A 25,936-nucleotide genomic window follows, 5' to 3' on the forward strand; every position below is an offset into this window, starting at 1 on the left:
GCGAGGAATGTTTGACGGTAGGTGTCCAAAAAGTGTTCATCACTGCTGTTTGGAGTGGGGGAAAAAGTTTTTCCGACCTAAACTTTTGAACTCGTTCCAATATCAAACGGTACGAGCTTGTGGTGTTGATGGTGTCGGTTTGTTGATGGAAATGTTGGAGAGCAGTTTATTGAAATTACTCCTCGCAGACTATGGCTGCACTTCAACGTGGAGAGCCTGGACAGTTTTTTTTTTTTTTGTAGAGCTCGAATGAAATTTGAGCATGTTTATGTCTGGAGGTTGTGTCAGTTGACATCGTTTTACAACTGTCCTTCTATCCTAATGTTTTACAAGTTGTAAGAGCACTGATAGGAGCACATCAAGGGAGCTTCTTAAAGATAATTACGTGAAGTTGTTGTTATATCCCAGGAAGACAGAGCCCAAGAAAAGTAAAAAGAATTTTTGATAGCTTTAATTCATTTTCTCATGATAGCCGCAATGATGTAATACTTGTAAGAATGCTGTCGGCGTGACCCGAAACAAAAATTATGTTTTATTGAAATGCTAAAGAAATTCTCCATTTTTCGTTTGAGTTATACCATTTTATTAGAGACCGCCATTCACAAGCAATCAGAATGCTTCTTATATATTTGGATCGTAATTGTAACGATGGATTGTCATTGATGTGTGCTCCTCGTGTTGCTAAAAAATTTCATTTGTTTAGGTCCATGTCTCAGAAAATTGTCGGTGTAATCCATGGAGACAGATAGTTTGAGTAGATTAATCTCTTAATCTGTAAAATGACAGGATGACTGCTAGAATTTTGCCCCCAACCATATTTGCGCTGCTTCAGGCTCACAATTGACCCAAGATAGGCTTAGTTTTAGACTATCACAAAGGAACGATCACCTATGAGAACATCAGCAATACGTAAATCATTATAGCAGTGTCACAGATGTTCCCCCTATCATTTTGGGTTTCGCCTTATACATCTTCATTCTGTTTTGTGCCAGCAGTTCGATCTATTGGTAACCTTCTGAAACAGTGGAGAGCCTCAATCCAATGATAGATTGAATGAGTCAAGATCAGGATTGATGTATGGATGATGGTTGCTAATGTTCCCAGTCCTGAGTCTCGGATCAACCCTCCCTTGAGCTAGATTGGGACAAAAGAGACAGGAAAGCGCACCATCGTTAACCATTTTTACATGCTTAATTTGCTTGTCTGAGAATCCAAAGGATATATAACGTAAATATTATTAAACGTTGACTATGTTGCTCTCATATGTGACTCAAAAGTCGATGAAAAATGGTAGAAATCTAGTTGGTGTTCTGTCATCTTTTTGAAGAAAAGATGCACGTGATGAATATCTACTAAGTGGGTGTTTCCAATAACAATTTCAATTTTATTATTTAAATCAGTTGAGTTTAACAGGAAATTGAATATTTGTAAAATGAAAAGATGTATTCTATTAGGAACGAAATAAAATTAACTGTTGTGTATTGCAATTTGCATAACTAAGTAATTCATTTGAATCGTTTGACAAGCGATGATAAGAAATGCAAATGTAAAGGTTTTTTTCCGCAAAAAAATCAAATATTTATGTTAAAGATAATTTCGTAAATTTCGTTTGGATTTTTTTGCAATATTGCGTCTGAAGTTTTTCTTTGTTCTTCACACAAACTTTAACTTAAATATTTATAGCTTGACAGTCAAGAAGACACATTCTTGACTCAGTATTCTCATTCAAGAAAAATTCTAAAATGGTAAAAAATAGCTGTTCTCAATTGAAAGTAGTTTATACCCACATAAAGCTGATCAAAAAATCAGGTTTGTTCAGTATTACTGTACCAATAAATAATTAGTAATAAATGTGATCTCATACGGACCAAAATCAACACAAACCATAGAGCCAGCTGGTGCATCGGTTTTGCAAGCAATGTCAAGCAAACACATGGTTCCCACCGATGTGCATCAAACTATGCACCACCCTAAGGGCACGGCCAAACATACAGTTTACGATGTGCCGCTCATGCTTATGATCATGATGATGATGACGACGGTGCAGAAAATTGAGCTTTTGCGAGCCTTCGAAAAACGAAACGGAAAAAAAGAAAGAAATAATTCTACCTTTCCGTACGTGCCGTCCCATAATATCACGGTAGGCGTTGCTCGATCGTGCCAAAAACCGATCGATGACCGATCACGAAGATAACGTGCGGGGTGTCGCGTAAATTTAATAAACCGTTAAATGCAACCCCCATGATCATCTGCGGTGAAACCCTCCCCTCACGACCACCGCACAAACGCGCAAGGTTAAAGGGCGAATGTCTTAAGGGTTATTTCATCCGTCTCAACCTCTCTGCCCTCCGGAGTGCCCAGTGTATTAAGACGCTAAAAAGAGGCTGTAAAATAATAGTCCAGGCAAACAGACACACGTACACACACACACACAAACACAATCCGAACATTTCTTCCATTCGGGCCGTGATCGATGGGGCGATTTTAAATGCAATCACGAAACGGTTTATTGCCATGGTGCATCGAGCTGCAATATGTGGCCGTGTGCGCTTGGCATCGTACGTCGTTTTTGTGCAGAAATAATTTGATCAAGATTCGTAATAAAAGCAACTCCCCCCAAATGGGAGATAGAGTCTTCGCAGGGTCATAAAAAACCAACCTGCGATGCAATTCAAACTTACAACCTGGCCTGCTCACAGCCAAACGAACAGGTGACCAAATTGGCTCGTTAGGTGCAACGTTGATGAGTTGCCAGCGCTACACAGCGGTGCAAAACAAAACCCCCACTGAAAGGATTTCAATCGCATCGAAACGCCAACGCGTTGGGAGTTTTGCTTCTCGTGGAAAAACAAAACCAAAAAAAAACCCCGGAGAAAAGACAGGTTGTTGCGGGTTACGATAAGTCAGTCATTATGGACGATCGTATCGGCCACAACACGGCCCCTGCTAATAAAATTTATATTGGAAATGTGCTGTTTTTTTTTTCGCGTCTTGTTCCTCCCGCTCTTGCCGTCCAATTCTGGCACAGTTTAATCGCATCGCGCCCGGATGCCGCCATCTAAAAGCTTTTCATTTAATTCTTCGGGTCCGGTCGAGGTGGAAGCTTTTAATGGGCGGTAGGCATATTTTTATGATCTCTTCGGAAAGGACTGCTATGCGGATTCTTTCAAATTTGTGTTTATTATTGCACCTTGGTAACTGTGCGGGGCCGGAGCCACAAGCCCGAACCCGATACCGAGAAACAAGATTGTACCATGCATATGGTCCGATTCTTGTTGACGGCGAATCTCGTCACTCACCCATCAGAACCGGACGGATCGATGCGGAGCGGTGGTTGTTTGCTTCGCAGCTTTAACTCCACACTGCCGCTTGTTAAGAAGCAATTTAGAAAAGACGCATAAATGGAAGATTGCTTTTTATTGTAAATCCAGAAACTCATAAGCCTTCGGATATTGGGACGTCTGGTGCCGGGCCTTAGCACCCCTTAGTTGCAAATTTCGCCAGGGCTGATGATTTTTCGTCCCAAAAGCCAGTATTTTGAGTGCCCATCACTTCGGCGCATATGAGGCTGAACCTGCTCTTGCAAAACAAAACCCAAAGAAAACGGGAGTGGAACGTCAACAAACTTTATAATAATGTAGGCAATGTGTAAGGGGTGAACGGAAATGAACTGTTTGTCCATATGGTTGTTTTGTGCATATCACGGGAACATGGTACGCGATTCGATCGATCGAATGGTGCATAAACTGGGCTGTTTTATTGTTTCATATCGTTAAAAGTAGCTCAAGCTCAAGGCTTAATAGCGATGCACAATAATCGACTCGGTAAATGATGGTAAAGAACGTTTATTTTGAGCCCCGGATGTACTAAAACATCGCAAGAGAAAGGACAATATTTTTATGCATCAAGGAAACGAGAATGTTTTATTACTTTGTGTATCAATTTGTGGATATTCGTTCAATTTGTTTTGGGGTGGCCAAAAACCTTCACATGTTTGCTATAAATTTCGCGCTACACGTTTTATCGGTCCAACAAGCAGACCTTCGGAGGGTTCGCAGCAAAACAGCTTCCACGTCAGCGTCATGTTTGACTTGCTTAACCGGATCTTCTAGCAGGAGATCCATCCGCCGCCGAGTACAGTACACTATAGACCCGGGAGCTAAATTTGACACAGTGTTTGCACGAATTTTAGCAAACAGTGGAGAAAATTAATTTCGCCTTGCCGTATCTTTGCATACCGGCGCATGAGTAGACGCGACGGTGGCTTTATAGCAGGGGTCGAAGCCCGAAATTTAATTATGACTAACGACCTAAAGTAACTTATCGCTGCTGCAATGTCCTTCGTTGAGTGTGAACATCAAGGCGTCAAGGAAGGACAGGCTTCGTGAGTAGATAAGTTCCAGCAGACCTTTAGAGCAAGGGCTTGTCATGTGATGAAGTTTCGCTACTCTTTTGATTAGAACTCACAGACTTTTTGGTTGAAACGGCTTAGAAGTTGGGATTTTGGGAGGAGAGATTTGTTTTCGATTGATTTAGAATGTTTTAACAATATAAAATTTATTTTCTGTTTCATTTTGTGACACTGGTTTGTGAAAATGTTACTTCGCTTGTTACGCAAAAGTACACATGGTGGATACGGAACCGTGTTTCCTTCATCAGGGAATACATCACGCTGAAACACAGCTCCGTAGATGAAAATTGAAAAATGTTGTTTTTACTCCGGAAGTCCGTCAGTGAGGCGTACTCACGAGGGACGCGAACACGCCATCGCTTCGTTGCACATCCATCGCTGAAGTCCATCCAGTACGGCCGGGCTACCACAGGTCAACCGCAGTAGGCATCACCGGCGAGTAAAAGGGATTGGAGTTCAAAGCTCAAGCGGACCTCGCGTTTACCGTGAGTTGCACCGGTTCCGGATGTGGCCAGCTGCCCGGTTGATTTTATGAAAAAGCACACTCTCCCACAGGCCGGTTGCTTGCTCTTTTTTTACACTTTCTGTGCCGTCCCTTTTTATGTTTGACCCTTCGTGTGGCTGATTGTAGCGATTGAACGGAAGCCTAACAAAAGGGCTTCCACCACGTTCGCCATTCGGGGTGTCCACAGTAACATTCTATTCGTTGCCGCCTATCTACCGTGTGGGGTCGTTTGATCCACTCGTGATAGACATGTTACATGTTGCGTTTTTGTAAAGTGTAAAACCCTCTCACAATCGAATCGCGTTCGGCTACTGGGCCCATCAGTATGGTGAAGCACGTGCCTCGAGTTCGCTCGATTAACAAGTGAAGTAGATGAAAAAATGTGGAGAATCTTCCGGAGGAATGTAAATATCTCTCTAAATTTAATCAAAATTGCAGTGGCTTGTTTTTTAATACCTAAATGCACTCAAAACATCATCTTGTGCGTTGATGCATGTTCAGAAAAATAAGTAATCGAAAAATGCACAGTAGTGATATACGAGGACATAAATCCGAGGTTCAACAAGATATGCTGCTGGAGAAAGGGCTGGGTTCTCGAGCTGGTTAGGCCTCTCAAGGTTATAGTACGGTACATGAAGCTTAATTTTTACAGTTAATAATGGTGCTTTTTTCATATTTTGACTATTGAAATAGCTCGAACGAAGACAATCACGAAGTACAAACGGAGAGAGAAATGCACTATAAAACTGGATAGTTATTAAGGTTGGAGTCTACGATGTTACTCTACGAGGCATACGATGGAGCTGTGACTCCAGCCTAAGAGTAAGAACAGGAAAGGGGAAAAAGAGTCTCCATTCGGCCGCTCGACCGATTAACATCAGACCATATAGTGGCGTATCAACCCACTCAGGGCCTCGACGACCAGGAGGGCCTCATCGATGATGGAAATCCTGTCGTTTCCCTCGAATATCACAATTAGCGGTGTCTCAACTGCCATTCCGCACGGGGCCTCCAAATATCTTGACCCACTACTGAGACCATATAGAGGTGTTTTTAAACCTTAGAAAGGTTACAAAAAAAAACTTAAAGTCGTAAAAGAAAACAAAGCGAGGTTATTCTAACCAGGTTTGTTCACTGAGAGAAGCAACATTCACTTTAATAGTTATCATTTAATTGATAGTGAGTAACCTCATAGCCGGGCGTATTTTACTGTTAGCGTGTTTTTCACCTCAGTCTCTTTAACGAGATCTCAGGGACCTCATTTGGCTCTTTAATTTTGATTACTTTGCGATTGGATGTGGTTGAAGACCCCCAAATCGTGAATAGCGGAGTCCCACTTGCTATTACAGGATGGAACTCACCGACCATTATCTTATTCGAATGTGGCCTGGACAGGTTCAAGCTACGACTGCCGAGCTTCTAGACCCGTCATTTTATCGGGAGTAAAGTATTCTTTTGTTACTAGACTAGATGACCTCATTATCGTGATTTATCAAAGTAATTGATCTGGCAATTGATAAGATTTGCAGTCAGTACAAAATAAGGTTGAATTTTGTGCATTTATTCTTTGCACCTAACGTAGTCATTCCATCATTAGCACAGAATACTAAAATGGACGTTGGACACACTTCTCTGTTTTTATCACAACTTTGTTTTAAAATTTATCCAAGAGTCACCTGTTGGTAATGTGAAGAAGTCGGCATTAAAAAACTTCTGTTCCGTTTCTCTGTAGAACCTAATATCCAGTTACGGCAAAATTTAGTCATCAAAGCCAAAACTAAATTAGGTGTTTTTGCCTAAGAGGAAAAGAAGTCATTAATTGTCACTTAAAAACGGCATTTTGAATTTACTTACATCTGACCCAAAATGTATTCACCATGACAGTACGATTCTTTCTCACCAAGTACCAAGATCCCCATGTACACTCAACGTTGTTGACCGAGCGTGTGGTAGCTTACGGATGCATTTTAATATGTGCTGGTTCACCTCTTAAGGAAAACGGAAGCTCACTCCACACAACCTATATCGCTTCGGACGAAATGTTGTACACCGGGTCATGCTGCTCCTAGAACACGGATCAAGTTTTAAAAGAAGACATCTTGTTTCCTCCCTTTTTTTTCCTTCCTTAATCCTCCGAAAGCAATCCGAGTAATCGACGTGCTGTACATCGATAGAAACAATGTTATCTTCAACCGTAAGCCCTTTGTATGTTACCACCTCCAGCATCCTGCATCCTTAACACGAAGGCTTATCAGATCGATAAAGCGTGTTAGGAGCGTCCCGGGTTGGGGTGGAATGGTAAAAAAAAGCTCCCCTGTTCTAAGCCCAAGAGCTTCGAAGCGTTGAACCGTGCTACCAGCAGTGCAGTTTGAAATGGATCATTAAACGGATAATTTCCTCAATAGTTGTTGAAGCGTGTAGTTTCCGCTTTTTTACGATTGAATGTACGTGTGTGTGTGAATGAGTGTCCGGAGCCATGTTTCGTTTTTGTACGAAATAGCTATTCTTTCACTCGAAACATACAGAGTAACACTGATTTCATCACAGCTCGATCCTAGACCTGTTGGAGTTGGGTTTGGTGCAGTCGGACCTCTTTTCTCTCGATAAGAGGTATCATAAAAGTGGAATCAGTGCCTGTGCGCCTGGTCAGAGCCAACCGAGCATGGAGTTGGTATGGTGAGGGATAATTGCCGTCCCGATTCAGTTTAATAGTATGTGAATGCTTCGCTGTTTATCTCGCAACTAAAATCTCGAAAGGGTTTATATGTTCAATACTGATATGATGCTTTGAAAAGCAATCTCGCCCAAAACCCTGGCCGTTTCGCTTCGTTTGAACCAATTTTTTTAACCTCAAAAAACATGTTTATAGTTACTCATACTCAGCGCTGCAGTAAGTTGCGTTGCCCTACGAACGAACAATAACAACACACAATAATAAGTGCACCAAGGCATCCGTTCGGATGGATCCCCGGACGCCATCCGCCGTCCGGGCCGGAGTTTGGAACGGAAAATTGCAATAACCGTAACCTTGCAGCTCCCGTTCGTGCATCCTCCCAGGAAGTGCGATGCCGTACCTTTAGCCAATGGTATGAAAGTCACCTTAGTTTCTGTTTTGCTCCCGTTGGAGTGTGCCACGCGAGTGACATTCACTGTACCGGCTTCCCGTCAGCGAAAGATGCAGGTGAAAGATATTTCCGGAGAGCAATTTTCACCTGTATTGTAGCCCCGGATGAGTTGCATTCCTACGTGCAGTGGGCTGTTTGCTTGTGCAGCTTCCTTTACTTTGTGTTCATATCTTCTTTTTTCAACTCTTGCCTGTCATTCGGGTTTTTTTTGTTGCTGTAAAAAAGCTTTTCCTCCTCGGTTCCTCCCATAGTATTGATAAGCATGAATTGCACATTTTAAGGTTTAATGCAAAAAAATGCATCATATTTATTGATTACAAACAAATAAATGACATTATGAAGCTTTTTGTTTGGTACTGCAAAGCAAGCTTGGGCAAGCAAAGCTTAGTAAAACTGTTTACCTCTTTGTTCAAGTCATTGATTGCATTGGTGCACCTTACGGGAACCAATTTCTCTAAAAGCTCCCGTACAAATAAAAGAACACTAAAATTCTATCACCAGTTTATCGACTGATTGAACAACAAATTGCATTACGCAGTCGATGAACACAAAGCACCAAGGGTACTTCAGACTTCAGGAGCCCCGTAACCGAAAGCACCAGTACGCTTCCATCCTCTTAAACCGAAGCTATTTTCTTGCTGATAAAGCAATACCGATTCCGCTCGATGCATTTCATCAAGCGGGGCGCGTCGAGTATCCTTCTCGTCGAGCGGAACGGGCGCAAATCATCGTCCGCGTTTCGTGCTGCTGCCGTACTGCTCGAATGCAAATGGTTTATCGTCGTCGGGGTCGTCGTCACCGGCGTAGCGATCGTGGTTCATTTCCCGGCCAACGATTGGCAATCGGCGAACGGCAGCCAGTGGGAGCGAACGCTTTTAATGAAATTATACGGAATAGGTTTCATTAAACGCTTGTTAAGTGTCGGTGCCGTCTGTTTTTACGACCGATGTTTCGTTTCGTTTTTCTCTGTCTTCCGTTCCGTTCGCGGGGACAGAATTGTGAAACCGTTTGCGAACGTTTCACAAATTAACGAGTTACACCTCCTGTGGGTTAATGTCGGTGTTGCAGCTGTGCAAGTGCAAGAATTTACTTACTCTCTTAGCTCACAGCGTTCGAGCTACATTGTTCTTCCTTCATTACGAGCTCTGGCCCGTGATGATGAAATGGGGCTGGAATGAGACGAGATGGATCATTAAGGAAAGCAGGGTGGAAAAAGGACGAGAATGGTGGTTAATTTCGGAGGTCACTTCATTTGCCGGAGCAGTATATCAATCGGACATACTTAAGCAAAAAAAAAGGGAAGCAATTGCTTGATAGCTTCTCATCCTTCTCGCATGAATGATCCTTGATGAGAAGTGCTTAAGGGATGCTGCCCTTCAGCATACCGGGTCTGATTGAGAGTCGGTGATAAATTGTACGATTAATTGCACACCTGGGGCGAGATGGTTTGGGTTTTTATTGCTGCTAAGTATGGGATACAATCAGGCACGTGAAGGAGTTGGGAAACGGCTTTGGCATGCACCGTTTGTAGGTGTTGTGCATGCTATGATAAAGTACGATGAGCTCAACTGATATTGCATTGGTAGGCTTTAGAATCAGACCCATATGAGACCCATATGTTAACATTTTCCACTTTCAAGAACACTTATGCAGAACAATTATAAACTAGAGTGGTTCTTTGATTTGTTTAATTATTTGAGTCTAATCTTAATGCACTCTTGAGTTCTTCTGTTTCATTTATAGCACTTCAATGCCGAAAGGTTTTGGCCTGCCCTTTAAGATTTCCTGGACTTTAATGTACACATTGTTGGACATGCAGTGAGGCTAGACTGTAGCAATCAAAAGGGTTTACGGTGTCAAATACCATCTAAAAGATTATCTCCTGTATAATATATGATCAATTTGTTCCATTCGACGTAGAGATTGTTGAATACTATCAGAGAAAAATCATCTTGACCTTCATCATGTGCCAGTTCTTGAGGAAGTCTTCAAAGTAGCAGCTCCTATTACATTTTTTTTATTAATTTTGAAGTCGAATGCAATTTATGAGTCGTATTGCCATTTAACTCTTTACGACGCAATATTATTAATTGGAATACCGACTTAATTTACCACACTTGAAAAAATAACAATGTCCAATACCACATGTCAGGTGAAAGGAATGCTCTTAAGAATCCTTGCTATTAACGTCCTCAGGGAGATGGATTGTAAGTTTTCTCTTCAACATGGCACTAGAACGCACATCCTCTATAAGTCCTACCAGATCCTGGCATTCGCTGATGACATTGACTTTATTGGTTTAAGGCCCTTCTGTAAAGTAGAAACTAAAGCATAGTACAAAGGCACCAAACTGAGGGTTGAAGGTTAAAAGGACGAAACGAAAATGATATTATCAACAACACTAGCTTTGCAAACCAAAATTCAATATATTTTCTGAGTTTTTAATTACCTGCACAGATAGGTTATCCTTCCATTCAAGTCGTCCAAAGTTGCAGCTATCGGGGGTCTTAAGTCAGCGATAACAACATAGTTGTTGAGATACGCTCAAGGGTGCTGGCAGCTACAGGCAGTACAGGCCTGTCGCAATTTCTCCACTAAAATTACCTGTCGCGACGGACAAAGCTTGGACTGCATAGAACATCTATAGACCCAGTGTTCACATACACCTCGTAGTCCTGGACTTTTTCCAAAGCGGACAAGTTCCTCTTAGCCGCATTTGGAAGGATAATGTCCTCTATGTGTGTAAAGTCAATCACAGAAACACCGTTGTGCAGTTGAAAAGACTTTCAAGGATCCGGCAGGATAATCATTTCATGAAAATCGGACGACCCAACCCGTGAAGTTTGAAGATGCTTCCATTGGCAGACGACGGCGCTCTACCTTGAGCAGTATCTAGGATTGTTGCAGCTAATCAGGACCATTGTAAAGATCGATTTATAGAAAAAGTCTTGCTTAAAAAGATTCGAGAAGTATTGAGCAGGATGCAAGCTATTTAAAGACTCTGCTTAACCACATATAAAAATATAAATTTCGATACTATAAAGTATATTATTTTAAAATATTAAACAGGAATCAATAAGGCCAGGAAATAAAAACATATTTTCTGCTTAAAAACAACCAAATGAGCACTAAAATAGCCATTTTATCCAAACAAAATGATCTCTCCCGAAATGTAACTAAATGAAACCTTTTGTAATAGAAAAAGGAATCATTAAAATTCTCCGAACCATCCAACGCTTTAATCCGTCCGATCCAATGAAATCAATTACATCCATCACCACGTTAATCGCATTTACCTGCTGCCACATTGGATCTTATCGATGCCCACACCCAACCAAACCTTTTCGACCATTCGCGTACCTATTTCGCAACTCTGGCCACGTGCGCAATACACATCCAAACAACGACGGCCAACCGTCGTGCGGTTGATTGGTATCCTAAATCCGGTGTTTCTTTCTTCTGCTGCCAGCCGCCTCAAGGAATCACCACGAATACCAATATTTATTTGTTTTTCCACCATTTCTTTCCCTTGACGCTCTCTCTCTCTCACACACACACACCGCATTAAGCTGTATCGGTTTTTCTTCTCTCTTCGTTAAGAATTTTATTGTACTGGTTCCGCCGCCATACCGTGTGGTCATTAAACGGGGACACGCGGAACCCACCAATCGGTGAATAACTTCATTAGCGAAAATGCACAACAACAACAAAAAAAGCTTTCCGTTAACTTTTGCGTAAGAAAAGGAAATCTGAGCGAAACAAAAATTCATAAACTAATTAAAACTGCGTTCCTTCATGCTTGTGGCGGCGTTTGTTTCTTCGCTGGTCGTGGTAGGTATTCCGGTAGTCCGGCGGCATTATCGTGTACAATTTTTATTCACATTTTATTGGCTTTATCAGTTCATTATGAAGACATGTAAGACGCGGGGTACAGTAATGGGAAGCAACGTAAAATCAATACGGCGAAAATGCTGGTACCCTGGCGTGGCTATTGTTTAACGTTGGCTTTTGTTTTAAAATTTAATTTTTCCACGCGAGCTAGGCATGGAAGATGCGGAGTTTGTTCTATTGAAATGCGAAAATTTCATGTAAAAAAACGCGAAAAGAAAATGTGAAATGGTAAAGTTTAAACATTTGTTGATAATTTGTTGCATTTCTTGGGGGCTTTCGCATTTCTTCTCGAGCTGCTCATCCAACAAAACATTCTTTTATTATGAAAGTTTTCCTTCTGACGAGTGGTCAGCTGAGCGTTAGTTTTTTCCTCTTCTTCTACTTTACCAAAGTTTGCCTTTTTTTCGGTTCGTCAAATTGAGATAGAATTTCATTCCGTTGTCTTTTCATTTTCATTCATACCACCCAGCAGCAGATGTGGAAACGAAGGTGATTGAATGAATGTTTGAAACGTTTCGCCAAAGTTTTCCATCCCATCCAAAAAGCTCGAGAGTTCGAGATCGTCGCTTGCGTCGAATGCTTCCATCCTCAAGCGAACTCAAACTGGATTCGTTATTTGAATAACTTTTCCTTTTTTTACCATCAAACCTCATTTTCCCATAGCCGTTACATGACTCGTTACGAAAGCTAAAGTGTCGATTTTGGGATCAGCCCCGGAAGTAATAAGAATGGAGATTATGTTAAAAATTCAATTTATTCACACTTACACCGTACCGTAGATGAGTAGACGCTTTAAGCAGTGTTGTTGTGTTTTTGTTCGTGCTCGTGAAGGAAAAAAATACATTCTACTAAAGCAACCGCAATGCTACGCAACTCAGCACCGGCACGGCAATGTTTGAGAGCAACACTTGATCCGGGCAATTCGCGACTGGAGGTTTTCTTTTCTTTTCATTTGCTTTCAAAAAAACACGGACCAGCGCCAACACCGACGAAGGGACGAATGAAGTTGTTAAAGTTTTAATGGTACATGAAAAAGTTTCGCCTAAGATTGAGATTAAGATAGCAAAGCGGAAGCCCGCAAATTAATGTTAAGATGAGTGGCCTGTTGTATCGTGCTGTCGGGTGAGGGCGAATTTTTGTACCGTACTGTGCGTGCCTGTGCGATGGCTGTGCCTCACCTAGTGCTGCAAGCAACGCAAGCATCATTCACCAACGAAGGAATCACTTTTCAAATTTTGCGCACCAGATTACGCTTGATTTACTAAGAAAAAGTGTTTGTGTGTGGTTGTGTAGATTTTTATGCTTTTGTAGGTATAAACATAGTAGTGGATAAGCAAGGGTGCAAGAGTCTTCTCTTTTGGTACTAAACCCTCCAGAGGCCCTGGCTTGCTATTTTTGGTCTGCTTGATTTTTTTTTTTTTGACCCGCATCTCGATAGTTAATTCCTGCTGGAGGGAGGCGGAACTTCACGGGATAAGATTCTTCATCCTGCCGTGTGAAGAACGGCGTATTTATTGTCTAATTTACAAGGCTGTCCCTGGCGAAATGTGACTGACTGGCGAAAAAGCTAATGCTTTGATTTCTCTTCATTTTTTCGATCCTTCGATCCATTGTGTGATATCTTTGTAATTCGGAAAGTGCTTTGTATTCACGTTATGTTGCATTGATCAGAAGATATGGAGATCAGAAGGTACAAGGTCTGAGCTATGCAACATGTGGCGTTGCTCTTCCCATTTCATATTTTCTTTTTACATTTTCATGCGCGTCTTCACGTTTCGTCGAGATTTATCATACAGCAGAATTAATTTTTATTTTTGTTTGTCGGCGTATTAAGATCATTTTTCTTTCACTGCTTGACTTAAATGCAACAATTTTTGTTGGTGGACCTTCCCTGTTATCGTTAAGTTTGGCTTTAAGTTAAACTCATAATACACCGCACGAAGCTGAGCCCAATATGTTTTTCGCAGTTCTGCTTCTAATGGGCTTATGAAATATGACCGGAGCATCCATATTTTAGAAACAATCCAAAACAATAATAAAGATATGTAAAAATCCTTTCCGTTTTCCCCTATTGAAGCGGCTACTTATTTCCCAGCTTCCGAATCATTCTTCTTGCTTTAAACCATAAAATAATAGCTGGTTGAGTAACTCCAAGTGTCTTTGCTATTAAGAATTGTGTATTGTGATTTATTTTGATCAAGCAATGGCTCCAGTTCTGTATCTTCAGTGTTAATTGGCGCTGCGGTACTTTCTATGAATTTCAAAACAAAATTGCCCTCGTTTGACCTGTGCAAACCACTTCTCACACGATTGATGGGCCAGCGCTTGTTTATCATACACTTTAGCTAAAATTCTATATCTCTTGGCAGTCATTTTATGGTAATGAAATAATGTTAAAACGTTTCCATTTTGTGTTCAAAAATATAATGTTGTGTTGATTTGAATGACAACTAATGGTAAAGAAAGTATAATGACGCGACTTTAAAATGGCCAGTTAAGGCCTGTTTGAATAAAACGGAGATTGAATCAGTTGAAGGCGCCCTTCTGATATCGGAACCACAGAAACTTATTTATACTCCTGATATGTGCAGAAGATCTTCCTCAAAGCTTTTAAAGCACCTTATTTAGAAAGAGAGAGAGAGTTTCATTCTGATCAATATACTGTTTAATCACAGATAAAGTATGAATACATACATAATATAAAATCATCAAGTAAAGCTTTCAGATATCTTTTCCAAAATTTTACTTAGTATTCTTCATTTATGGTAACTACAGAAACCCATCACTTTTTTCATTTACAATCCCTGCAAGAAAAAAATTGTCCTGTGCCTACCGGGGCTTATTAAATTATAATCACATTTTTTGTCTTTATCACTCCAATCGCTAGAATCCTTGCAATTATCCTTCGCACTTTTTCCCTACCCTACGAATGCTTGCTCTGAAACTAATTACAAACTATTCAATCACCGATACAAAACTGTAATTGATCGTTTATAAAACTGTAATTAAACTTTTCCTTGTGCTTGTGCCCTGTGCCGGGTGCCTTGGATCAATCGCCCATAGCCAAACGGGATGCGCTGAACGCCATTCGATAAAGATTATAATTTTCCTAGCCGTCCGACGAAAGCGACCGGGCGACAGAGATAAAGAGACAGTGCTCTGTCGTCATTCTGTCGCTCATCCTAGCTTTATGGTGATGCCCCGATACATCCCTGCTGAAAAGCGATTAGTGGTAATTAGTTTTTGAGAAACTAGTTGACAAACTATAAAAAGCTGAAGATGGGTGCTGCGGCGCTATCTCCGGGCTGGGAAGAACTTTGTAACCGTATCCATCCCATTCGTTTCGAATGCACGTCAAGATAATGATGTTAGCACCAGCGAGCAGCTGCTTTCCATGAAGGAAAGTTTCGTTTTTTTCATCTAGCTTTTTGTGGCGGAACATCCGGTCGGTGCTTGGCACAGAGCTCCTTTCACGCAAGTAATTATCGACTCAAATTAGTGCAGAAAACTATATAGATTTGGTTTGAAAATTTGACTTTGGGAACTTAGCTGCTCATTAAACCATATCAAGTAAATTTTTTACGCTCAAACTTGTTCAAAAGAAGCATCGTTCACAATATTCTAGAATTGGACTCATAGATTTTATTTACTCGAAACGATTCTTTATATCCGAAAAAAAAACCTCAAGACAATATGATTTATTTTCGTTCATTTTCCCGTTAAACCCAAACGGGAAAAACAATCTGCAGGGTAATTTCACTTCAACTCTAGCACAGCGAATCAGTGAATCCTTCCGAGACCATTCGGTAAGTGGAAACCGGCGCTAGACTTTCAATGATATGAGTGACTTTTTTAGTCCTGTCGACTGTCGACCTTCCATTGAATTTTGCATTTTTATGCTATGCATGCGCCTTGTAAGTGCACGATTTGTGTGGGAACTCTCCTGCCGGGATAGGGGTGGGACCGGATTCCGGGAAGGGTGAATCATTTTTATGACCTTCTTCAGTTTGAGAAGGGAATTATGGTGGTTCCTCTTCGCTGTGCTTTGGCTTGTCAGTGGCAAGGACTAATGGAAGTGTGGTCCTGGAAAAACAAAAACCGGGAACAGTGGAACGAGAGCAACATACTGTCACGTAACCACAAATGCGGGTTGCTTCCAGCAAAAGACAATGGTGGCAAACGGGTCGGTCTGTCATTTTTCCGCCCAACACTCTCACCGCCATCCCAAGCTGTTCCTACCAGAAAGCGCTGCGACGCAGGATTATACGACGACAACTGTGATTTAATGTGGTGAAAAATTATAATACATGTGAATGTCGATGGCGAGCGCAGCCGTTTCATGAGACGACCTTCCCCGTGGGACCAACTGTCGCGGATGGCAACCATTTCTCCTGTTGCTGGTGTGGCAGCAATAATCTGGCCCTGTTCGAGCACAAAAGGCGCAAAAGTGCCTTTTTACGAGCCAACCGACAGATCGTTTTCCACCAAAAAAGATCAACGCAGCATTTTTCGCTGCACTCGCAGCGAAAAGCCTCGCAGGGAGGCGAATGGCGAAATGGGGGCTGGTTCCCATCAGGAATTGCATTTTCCATTACACGGTAGGTTAAACGCCACACGGGAAAACGCTTTCGAAAAAAACAGCTCTTCTATCCTTCATCATCAGTGATGGAGTATAAACTTAGTTAGTTAGTTAAATTTATTTCCAATGTTACATAATTATAATACATTTGTGCTGGGTTGCGTGAAATAATGGGTCCGAATTCTTATTCTCTCCGCATTGGTTTGATATTTTGTTAGCTATCTATGGCTAATGAGTTTTAGATTTTACGATCGTGTAGATTTAAACCGTGGGAGTGAGGGAAAAATTGTGACGAAATTGAAAAACCCTCGTGAAGATACAGGAAAAACTTAAATTAGTACTTAATGACTATTCTTATTCCTAGTTCCTACCTTACTAATAATATTTACAAAAGATAAACCGAAATATATATTTATGAATATATATTTCATTTTACATTCCAACTTTTAATAGCTGAGATCTCTTAGTATTTGTAATGTGCTTGATGAGCACCTAGCAGCGTATGATGATTTTAAATTGTTTAATACCAGATTGATTGTTGGAATATTACATTTTGTGTGTAGTGTGGAGGTTCTGTACCAGGGAGGAACTTTAAGAATGGTTTTAAGAAATTTATTCTGAGTTCTTTGAAGTTTTGATTTATGAGACTTAGCGCACCGGGACCATACTGGCGAGGCGTATGTGATTGTTGGGCGTACTAGTGCTTTGTATAACAACATTTTATTGTGGAAGTTGAGTTTTGATTTTTTGTTTAGAAAACTATATAGAGCTCTATAAATTTTTTCGCATCTCATGGTTATGTTATCAGTATTGATTTTAAATGTCAAGCGTTTGTCTAGGTATAGTCCTAGATACTTTACAGGACTTTTCCATGGAATGGTACTCCTATCGATTGTGAGGTTACTACCCGGCAGTTTACGAGCGCATGTATTTGTGGTGAAGAATATGGCTTCTGACTTATCCCCATTGACTTTCAATTTCCATTTAATACAATATTTTGAATATTTTTTTAGGGCTGAATTAAGTGCTTTAATAATTGGTTTTGGATATTTTGCCGAAGATGATATGGCAAAATCATCAGCATATAAGTACTGTTCACAATTTCGCATTAGTGGGATGTCTGATGTGTAGATATTGAATAGCAGGGGTGATAGAACACTACCTTGTGGTACTCCTGCCGGAGGAGTGTAAGCTGTTGATTTAGTGTTACCTATGTGTATGTTGTTGTGTCTGTTTGATATGAATGATTTTATTATTTTGATTAAGTATCGGGGAAATTTTAATTTGATCATTTTAAATAAAAGACCTTGATGCCAAATTGCATCAAAGGCTTTTTCGGTGTCAAGTAAGACCAGGCCGGTAGATTTTTTGTTATTTCTATTGTGTAGGATATTCTCCGTCAGTCTATGTAATTGATGGGTAGTAGATAAGTGTGGACGAAAGCCGAACTGTGTGTAGGGTATTATATTATTGTTATTTGTATGCAAGACTAGTCGGCCTTCTATGAGCTTTTCCATTATTTTACTGATGCAGCTGAGAAGATTTATAGGTCTGTAGTTTTTTGGGAGGCTGTGATCTTTCCCTGGTTTAGGGATGGCAATAACTTTAGCTATTTTCCATGTGTCGGGAAAGTAGCCAAGTTTTAGGCATCCATTTATAATTGTATTAAGATATATTATTGCTTTGGTGGGTAACCTTTTGAGAGAGTTGTTGTTAAGCTTATCGTGACCAGTAGATCTTTTTGTTTTTAACCCTTTCAAGATTTTGGATATATTATTGGGTTTGAATAATACAAATGAGTTTTCGTGGCTTGAGTTCAGATCATGGCTTGGGGAAAAGAATTGTGTAACAGTTCCATTGACTTTGCGTTCTATTGGGCTTATATGATTTTTTGTTATGTTATGCGCTGATTCAAAGACTTCTTTAAGAACTTGACATTTTTCGTTTGGAGTTATAAGGGTTTGATTGTTATTTTTTAGAACGGGGATCGATTTGTGATTATTTTTGATAATCTTTACAAACTTCCAGAGTTTTGATTGTTTGTGAAGTTCGTTGTTCATTGATTCAAGGTGTTTTGACCATGCTTCGTTGCGAAATCCGATAATTTGATGTTAATATGATTTTTGAGGAAATAGTATGACTGCTTCCATGTATTGTTTAGTCTTTGTCTTTGCCATCTTTTTCTGTATGTGTTGCGTAATTTAATTAACGAAAGAATTTCGGGAGGGATAATTAATTGGTAGCTACCGGGAGTCTTTAAGGGTACTGCAATGTCATGGGCTGTAAGAATAGTTGAAGTGAGTTTTTCGATCATATTGTCAATTTGTTCGTTCGAATATATATTGATGAATGACGTTTCTGTTGGCACTATTTTGGAATTTATGTAATTTCTGAACCTTTGCCAGTCTGCCTTCCCGTAGTCGTACACCAAATTAGAGGGTCTTAACTCTAGTTTTTCCTTTAGTATTGAAAATTGTACAGGTAAGTGATCGGAGGAAAAGTCTGTGAAAGTCTTAAGCTCTGTAAGGTTATGGTTGATTTTTGTAAGAGTTATGTCTATTGTGGAAGGATTTCGGGTTGAATCTGCTGGATAGTGTGTAGGGGTATTCGGAAAGCAAATGGAAAATTGCCCTTTCTGTAGTTCTTCGAATAGTGTTTTGCCCGCAGAGTTTGTAGAAGCACAGTTCCACATATTGTGACGGGCATTTAAATCGCCACAAATAATGTAATTAGTTCTTATCATGGTTAGTTTTTTTATATCATTTCTAAAATTTCTTATTCTTGAATTAGAGCCAGGATGGTAAGCACCCACAATAGATAGAGCACCATTGGAGGTTTTTATTTGTATTCCTAATGCCTCGATTGCTTCCAGTTTGAATGAACTCATATATTCGTATTTTATATTTCTTTTAACCAAAATCAAAATTCCTCCTTTGGTACTAGTTAGCCTATCTAATCTACAACTATTGTAATTAGGGATATTAAATCTTTGCCCGGGTTTGAGAAAAGTTTCGACAATTATCATTATATCAATCATTTTGTCCCTCAGGAAATTCTCAAGTTCGATTTTTTTGTTGGAGACGCCGTTTGCGTTCCAGTATGAAAGCGATATTTCTGATTGAGGCTCCATCACATATTAAAACAGAATTTACTCACTACTTCAAATATAGCGGTGATTTGTTGCTCCTTAGATTTGCAGGAGCGTAGCTTGCAGAAAACTTCTCCTACAATAGAGGTGATTTCCGTCGTATTGAAAAGCTCATCATTGTATGTGTGATGGTGACTAGCATTTTGGTTGATAGCACTATAGCTTGTTTGAACAGGAGGGAGAGCGGGAAACGCATTCCCTTCGAACACGAAATCTCTTGACACCGGTTTTTTAGGAGCACTGGCTTTGGGTTTAACAGGTTTTTTTGGGCAGTTCCAGAAATTGGCTGGATGATTACCATCGCAGTTGACGCATTTTAATTTGTGCGCTGGAATCACTCCGATTTCACACGATGACGTTGCTGCTAGTGGGCACATTTTCGATTCGTGTTGTCCGGCACATTTGTTGCAAATAGCCGGGTGGTGACAGTTAGCAGCTCCGTGGCCGTACGATTGGCAGCGTTTGCACTGCATCGGTCCTTGCCTGTTGGAATAATAATTCCAACGAACTCTACAATGTTCAAGCGCGTTTATACAACGCAGTTTGGCTAGATCGACAGAGCCCTTAGAGAAGTGTAGTAGATAGGTGGCATGCTCATCGTACTTTTTGTTGCGAACGTTCAGTTTCTTAACAGAAACCGGTTTTATGCCTTCTTCCTCTAATACTCTGGTCACTTCTTCTGTCTGCATATCGAACAGACCACTTAGCACTATTTTAGTGGTGCGGTCTTCGGCAAGCTGGTATGTGTGGAAGTTTGTTTTGTTGTTGGACAGGTGACGCACAACCGCTCGGAAATCTTCTGAAGTATTGGTATACACTACTATACCCTCATTTACAACTTTAGTGGTGTACCGCACTACACCAGCAGCTGTGATTTTTTTGTGCACTTCGCCTAATGATTTGCACGCTATTTTTATCGGAGGAACACGCACATTTCTTTTGGTAGGGTTTGGCTTTGTTGTATTAGTGTCCATAGGATGTTCTTCCACGTCATTGTCCAGTGCTGCGTACGCATTTGGTGATACTAATTGCACTTGCTCAGAATTGAGCTTTTCTAAGCCGTTAAAAGTAGCTAAAGGAATTTTGATATTCCTTTGCTTTGCGGAGAGTTTGCCACGACCCATGGTAATAGGTCGGGCGACTACTGACGTTCTTGATTTAGGCTTCACTTTCACGTACTGTTTCTGTAACTTTTTGTGGTTGGTGTTTTGTATTATATACAATTGCTTCGCTATCAGAGACTCGATTTGTACGTCTGTACACGTCGGAGTCAGATTGCGTACTGGAGTATAAACTAAGGGCAAGGACTTATATGAAGGATGTCTTCAAAATGTATATTTGTCATAAAAAAACAAAAAAAAACAGCAAGCAAGAAAGAATGGTATAAGAACGCTTTCGAAGCCACTAACTAATACCGCAGAAAGTTATGTCATTAATAAATCAAACCTCGAGAGATTCTTCCACCTGCGGTGTGAACGTCGCGAAGAATTAAACCGTTCACTTACCTTCTTCAACGCTAAAGAAGCACTTCTTCACCTGGGCAAAGGTGCAGCAGCTTACGGCGTTTGTGTAAAGTGATTTCGTTCCTTCGATGCTTCGTTTCATTCTGCCTTTCTGTCTCTTCTTGGTGACGTGTGTGGAACGGCGCTTTCGTGTGATACGATGTGTAAGACTATTCAATTAAGCCCTCAGCACAGTTGGGTCCCACCGAACGCAGACGACCGTGGCGGAAGATCCTGCACCTAGAGGACACACATTCGCAATCGTATTTTATCAAGAACAAAAACCCCGGGAACGGCAACCACTTACCCCGTAGTGGAATGAATTGAAGTGAAAGGAAAAGCTCGGTACTTCAACTATCTTAATTTATTTTCCACCTCTCGCTGTGGATCGTAGCGCTTACGGGTAGCGCTTCGGTTGTTCGTGAGCATAAAGCTGCTTAGATCTAGCCGGCACAACTTCTTGGTCCTGATGAAATCCTGTGCTGCTGAAACTGCTGAACGATGTACGGGGTGCACTTGTCACAATGAGTACGCAAACGATATTTAAGACATGAGCTTTGCATGTTAAATAACACCTGGTATTAGGGAAGAAGTTGGTGAGTGTAAAGGGCATTGGAGGGGCGGAAAAGTACGCAAGGGAATTATTGAGCTTTAGCGAGACTTTTAACACGTACTCAGGCAAATTGAGCACAGGTTAGATGACTTTGTCGATTGTAAAATATTTCAAAATGCAGATTTATTTGGCCTGGGGTAAGTTTGGCTGGTTTTCGTCGATGATTAATAGAAACTCTAAAACTTGCGAGAGAATTTTCCCGCTTATAAAAAAGGAATTTGTGCAAACTTTATGGAATATTCGAGTGTTGCAAATCATTTTGGGAGGCTTTAAAATACATCCGGATGAAATGGAATTACCCGCCAGAAATAGAAACAAAAAAACCGTATAAATATGCCATTTAAATAGCTAAATGACTCGGGTAACCCTGTAAGTTTAGTAAACCAGAAATGGCAGGCATAACTTAAGAGGTCGTTAGGTCAAGAGACTTAGAGTTAGAATTATCAGTCTTAGACCAGAATTAGAGTAAGAGATTCTGGAAGAGTTAGCCTTTTATCAGTCATATAATCGTGCTAAGTATGCAGAGCAAAGAAAACTTCTCGGAACTGAATAAGAATCTATTTCCTCAAAAGCTTATGTAGAAACACTACGGTATGTTAATTCATATAACCTTGTCATCTTTTTGGTTACGGATTGATAGCATGTCTCCGAGGTCTCCAATTTTGAGCCATAAATAATCATCTTTCTTTCGAGCAGAATAACTGTCCTGCACCAATATACTTCGAAAACAGTCTTTTCGGGATTTCGGATGTTGCGTATAGAAATCCAGATACTGCTTTGGACTGTAACTAACATCAAGCAATTTTAAATTTTAAACATTATTGTCCAAAGTGAAAAATCATTTAAAAACTCCCTACGATTGCTTCTTCCTTGGCACTACAACGGTCTCGGAAAAGGTCTCGACTTGCCATTTCTGGATTTTTCTGACTTGATATTACCTGCAGCAAGGGAAGTCAGTCCTAAGTACGGGGAGGAATCCTCTGATGGGATTTGAGCCCCAGGTCCTGCCGTGGGAAGACCGGCAACGCAGTCGCCTCGGCCACCGAATCGCCCCAAACTCTACGATTGCAAATGCGCCTAAATTTAGGCTAAAATATAAACAAACAGGAAATTAGCAATGCATTAACAATTTGGATAGCCTAGTTCAATAGACTAAGGACTCAAACCTTATACTGTAAAGGGCAGTTTAGTCAGTCATCGCTACTAGCGACACTGTATAGTTGCGTTCAAATCCCAAAGTTATAGCAGTGGATAGGGTCTTTCCCTTGGGCCAGCAAGACATTGATAAAGATCCATGCAGTCTTCGTTCCATGTTCTCAAAATATTGCTCTGGAAAAAGTTGTGTCTATTACTTAATCCACCGTATTTTTTATTAAAAATGTCCTTTTATTTCACTTCCCTACCTGCCATAGAGAGTACACAATTAGCTCACAATCTTATACAATTATAAATCATAATGGCTTTCCCCATTATGTTCCAGGCGAACGACACTTGCAATGTGACCTAGTTTCAGCGAATTTCATTAATCTTTTATTTTCCCTATCACAAAACCGAGCTGTAATCCTTATGGTAAACCCCAGCTTACGTCTACTTTCATGCACTTGCGCACGAGTGCACACTAATGAACGAATTAACGAACGAGAAGCGTGTAAAAATGCAAAAGGAAAGCTAAAATTAGCGTCATCCTTCCACATCCACCAAGCATCCACGACATAATGCGGCATGGAATGCAAAAATTGCAAAATTTCAACAGCACGGCTCAACTATTTTTTAAACTGACAGATGAGTAAAAAAGCAAGCTGGTGCGAAGCAGAAGTGGTAAACAGCAACACAAAAAGGAAGTGTAAAATTACTAAACAGGACAGCAACGCTAGGAGACAGTTGGTTACAAAATTAGTTGAAGCGTACTTTGGGGGAAAGTTTTTTATCCCCGCATTCCATTCGCACCCCCGTGCGTACCGACGGACGGAAGGACGTCCTGTACGTCGCATACCGACAAACTCTTCCGTCGTCGACTTGTCTTGTCCGGGCGGTGGGCTTGGATTCCGGTGCATGGAGGCACGGCGTCACTCTTTTCAGTGCAGCTCGTTAGCGAGTAAGGACGCTGCAAGACGACGAAAGACTTCACGTGTAACAGCAAATTATGTGCTACTGTGCCACTTCCGCTAGCGATCCACCGACCAGGGGGGGGTGGACATTGTTTCGCTACAACGATCCTTAACCAACCACATTACCCAACAAAACCCGGAAACAACCACCCGGTTGACAATGACGATTATTCAAACATCTTGCTGCTTCCCGGGTCGGACTCCAATCTTTCTCGTGCCAACATGCCTAAACGTAATTACGGCCGGAAACACATCGCACCGATAAATCATAAAGATAATTGGACCATTAAAGGCGTATTAAATTTCGCCCCATGCTTCGCCCGCACAGAATTAACATCGTGGTGGGAGCCTAACCTTTCTGCGGAAAAAGGGATTGGTTCGATGATGATTGCCTTTCGCGTGTAAAACCGCAAAGCTCAATGATTCCCGATACCATTATGCTCCGGCGCGGTGTGTTGTTTGTGTGGGCTTTAGGGGCAAAAATCGTTCTCCAGGCGGGCAAGCATTCGTATCGTAGACAACTTCAAGCGAGAAGCTCATCGGTCGTCGCCCACGCCGCTTGAGTTGCATCGGCAAACCCCAACCTGAAGATGGGCTGCGTGCCGCGTGGGAGTTTGTGGGGTTATGAGCATAAAAATTATAATTAGAAAATTATTAAATTTACCACCTCGGGCTTTTGAGACTGGTGGGCAACAGAAAGCAACCAACAGTAAGAACTTCCATTCCCAAAGGCCTGGCAGTGATCTGGCCAATGTTATTATTAGTATTATTATTACACTACGATTAAAAACGTTGGAGGCTCGTTCTGTTGTGCCGCCTGTGACCTGATTACATCCTTCCAAGAAAAATGAATCTCCACTGGGAAAAATAACCTTCGAAAAACTCACGAAAGACCGGGTGTAAATTTAATATCAGAATTCAATTTACTCTCTGTCGTTCGAAGTGGATTGTCAGTAGCGGTGGTACAGTTTTAGAACAGCAAACGGCCAAGTGGAACTTTAATCGAAATTTTGCTTACTACGATGTGCAAAAATCAGGCTTGCATTAATAACTGCCAGCCTAATGGTGTGACACACATTAAGACAACGCGGTCAGATAAGTCGAACGAGCGAACGGACGAATCCTGTACCCGGTGCCCTTGTTGGAAGTGTAGTACGGTGTGCTGGCACAGGTCGCATTACGGTCCAACCTAGCTGCCCATTAGCGCGCTGTACCGGAAAGATAATGATGCTAATAATATCGAAGATATTTTCCATCGAAACTTTCCACTGGACTTGCGTGCTAAGTCCTTTTTGGAGAAGTTTTGGAAGGAAACTTTTCCCACAGCACAACAGGACCCTCGGGGTGCTAGTGACATATTTGGGGTTTTGCTCTAAAATGGCAGCTGTAGCAAAATTGTACACACAATTTCTCTGTAATGCTATGGAGAAGTCATTTTACAGTCAATCTCAAATATTGATTTTTTTCCATCCAGGAATTTATTTTAAAGATTGTTGACTTATTAATTTATAGGTTGTTGAGAATGGAACTAGTCACTAGTATTATTAAACTAAGGTAAAATACATAAATATATTTTCTTGTTTTTTGACATTCCAACCTCGAACCTTGCTCTGACATTTCTGAATTTACTTGACTTGATTTGACCCGCAGCATGAGAGTTAGTCCTGCGTACGGGAAGGCAGTCTGGATGGGATTTGAACTCCGGTCCTACCACGTGAATACCGTCGCCGCTATCGCCTCAAATACCGGACCGCTTCAAATTAATTATTTTAATTATTAATCAATTAAGTTTACAAGACAAAAATATAAGAATAACAACATAACCGATGAACTTGCTTGAATTCAAACTCGAATGTCTTGAAGCCTCAAAAGTAATTTGGTTTATGGTATTTATGACAGAAAATTTTAAACAATTTAAAAAAAATCGTGGAATCTATCAATTAACTACAGCAACTAACATGAAAATACCTGCTCCAAAATAATATTATTTATCAAATCAAGAAAATCTAATCAGACAACAACTTTCTGTATTCTATTATTGATTTGGGCTAAGG

General features: G+C 40.8%; 2 protein-coding genes across 9 annotated transcripts in view; one reads left to right on the forward strand and one right to left on the reverse strand.

The window, feature by feature from the left end:
* The window catches only part of LOC118509213, a 69,735-nt gene that overhangs the window by 8,570 nt on the left and 35,229 nt on the right, over nucleotides 1-25,936 (forward strand). The gene's annotated exons all lie outside the window — the stretch shown is intronic.
* On the reverse strand, nucleotides 19,141-21,528 carry LOC118509214. Its single transcript, XM_036049495.1, has 2 exons — nucleotides 20,408-21,528; nucleotides 19,141-20,350 (listed from the first exon to the last, which is right to left on the reverse strand). Exons 1-2 carry the CDS (start codon nucleotides 20,781-20,783, stop codon nucleotides 19,641-19,643), a joined length of 1,086 nt encoding a protein of 361 aa, XP_035905388.1. The 5' UTR covers nucleotides 20,784-21,528; the 3' UTR covers nucleotides 19,141-19,640.

Source organism: Anopheles stephensi, chromosome 3 (genome assembly GCF_013141755.1).
Source record: "Anopheles stephensi strain Indian chromosome 3, UCI_ANSTEP_V1.0, whole genome shotgun sequence".
NCBI classification, from domain to species: Eukaryota; Metazoa; Arthropoda; class Insecta; order Diptera; family Culicidae; genus Anopheles; species Anopheles stephensi.

What these genes read in the sequence shown, in the direction of transcription:
- LOC118509214 (XM_036049495.1), bottom strand. Translation starts at nt 20,783, where the DNA reads ATGGGTCGTGGCAAACTCTCCGCAAAGCAAAGGAATATCAAAATTCCT. An exon ending in CAACAACAAAACAAACTTCC is followed by an intron (nt 20,351 to 20,407) that starts ACACATACCAGC and finishes GTGGTCTGTTCG; the next exon opens with ATATGCAGACAGAAGAAGTG.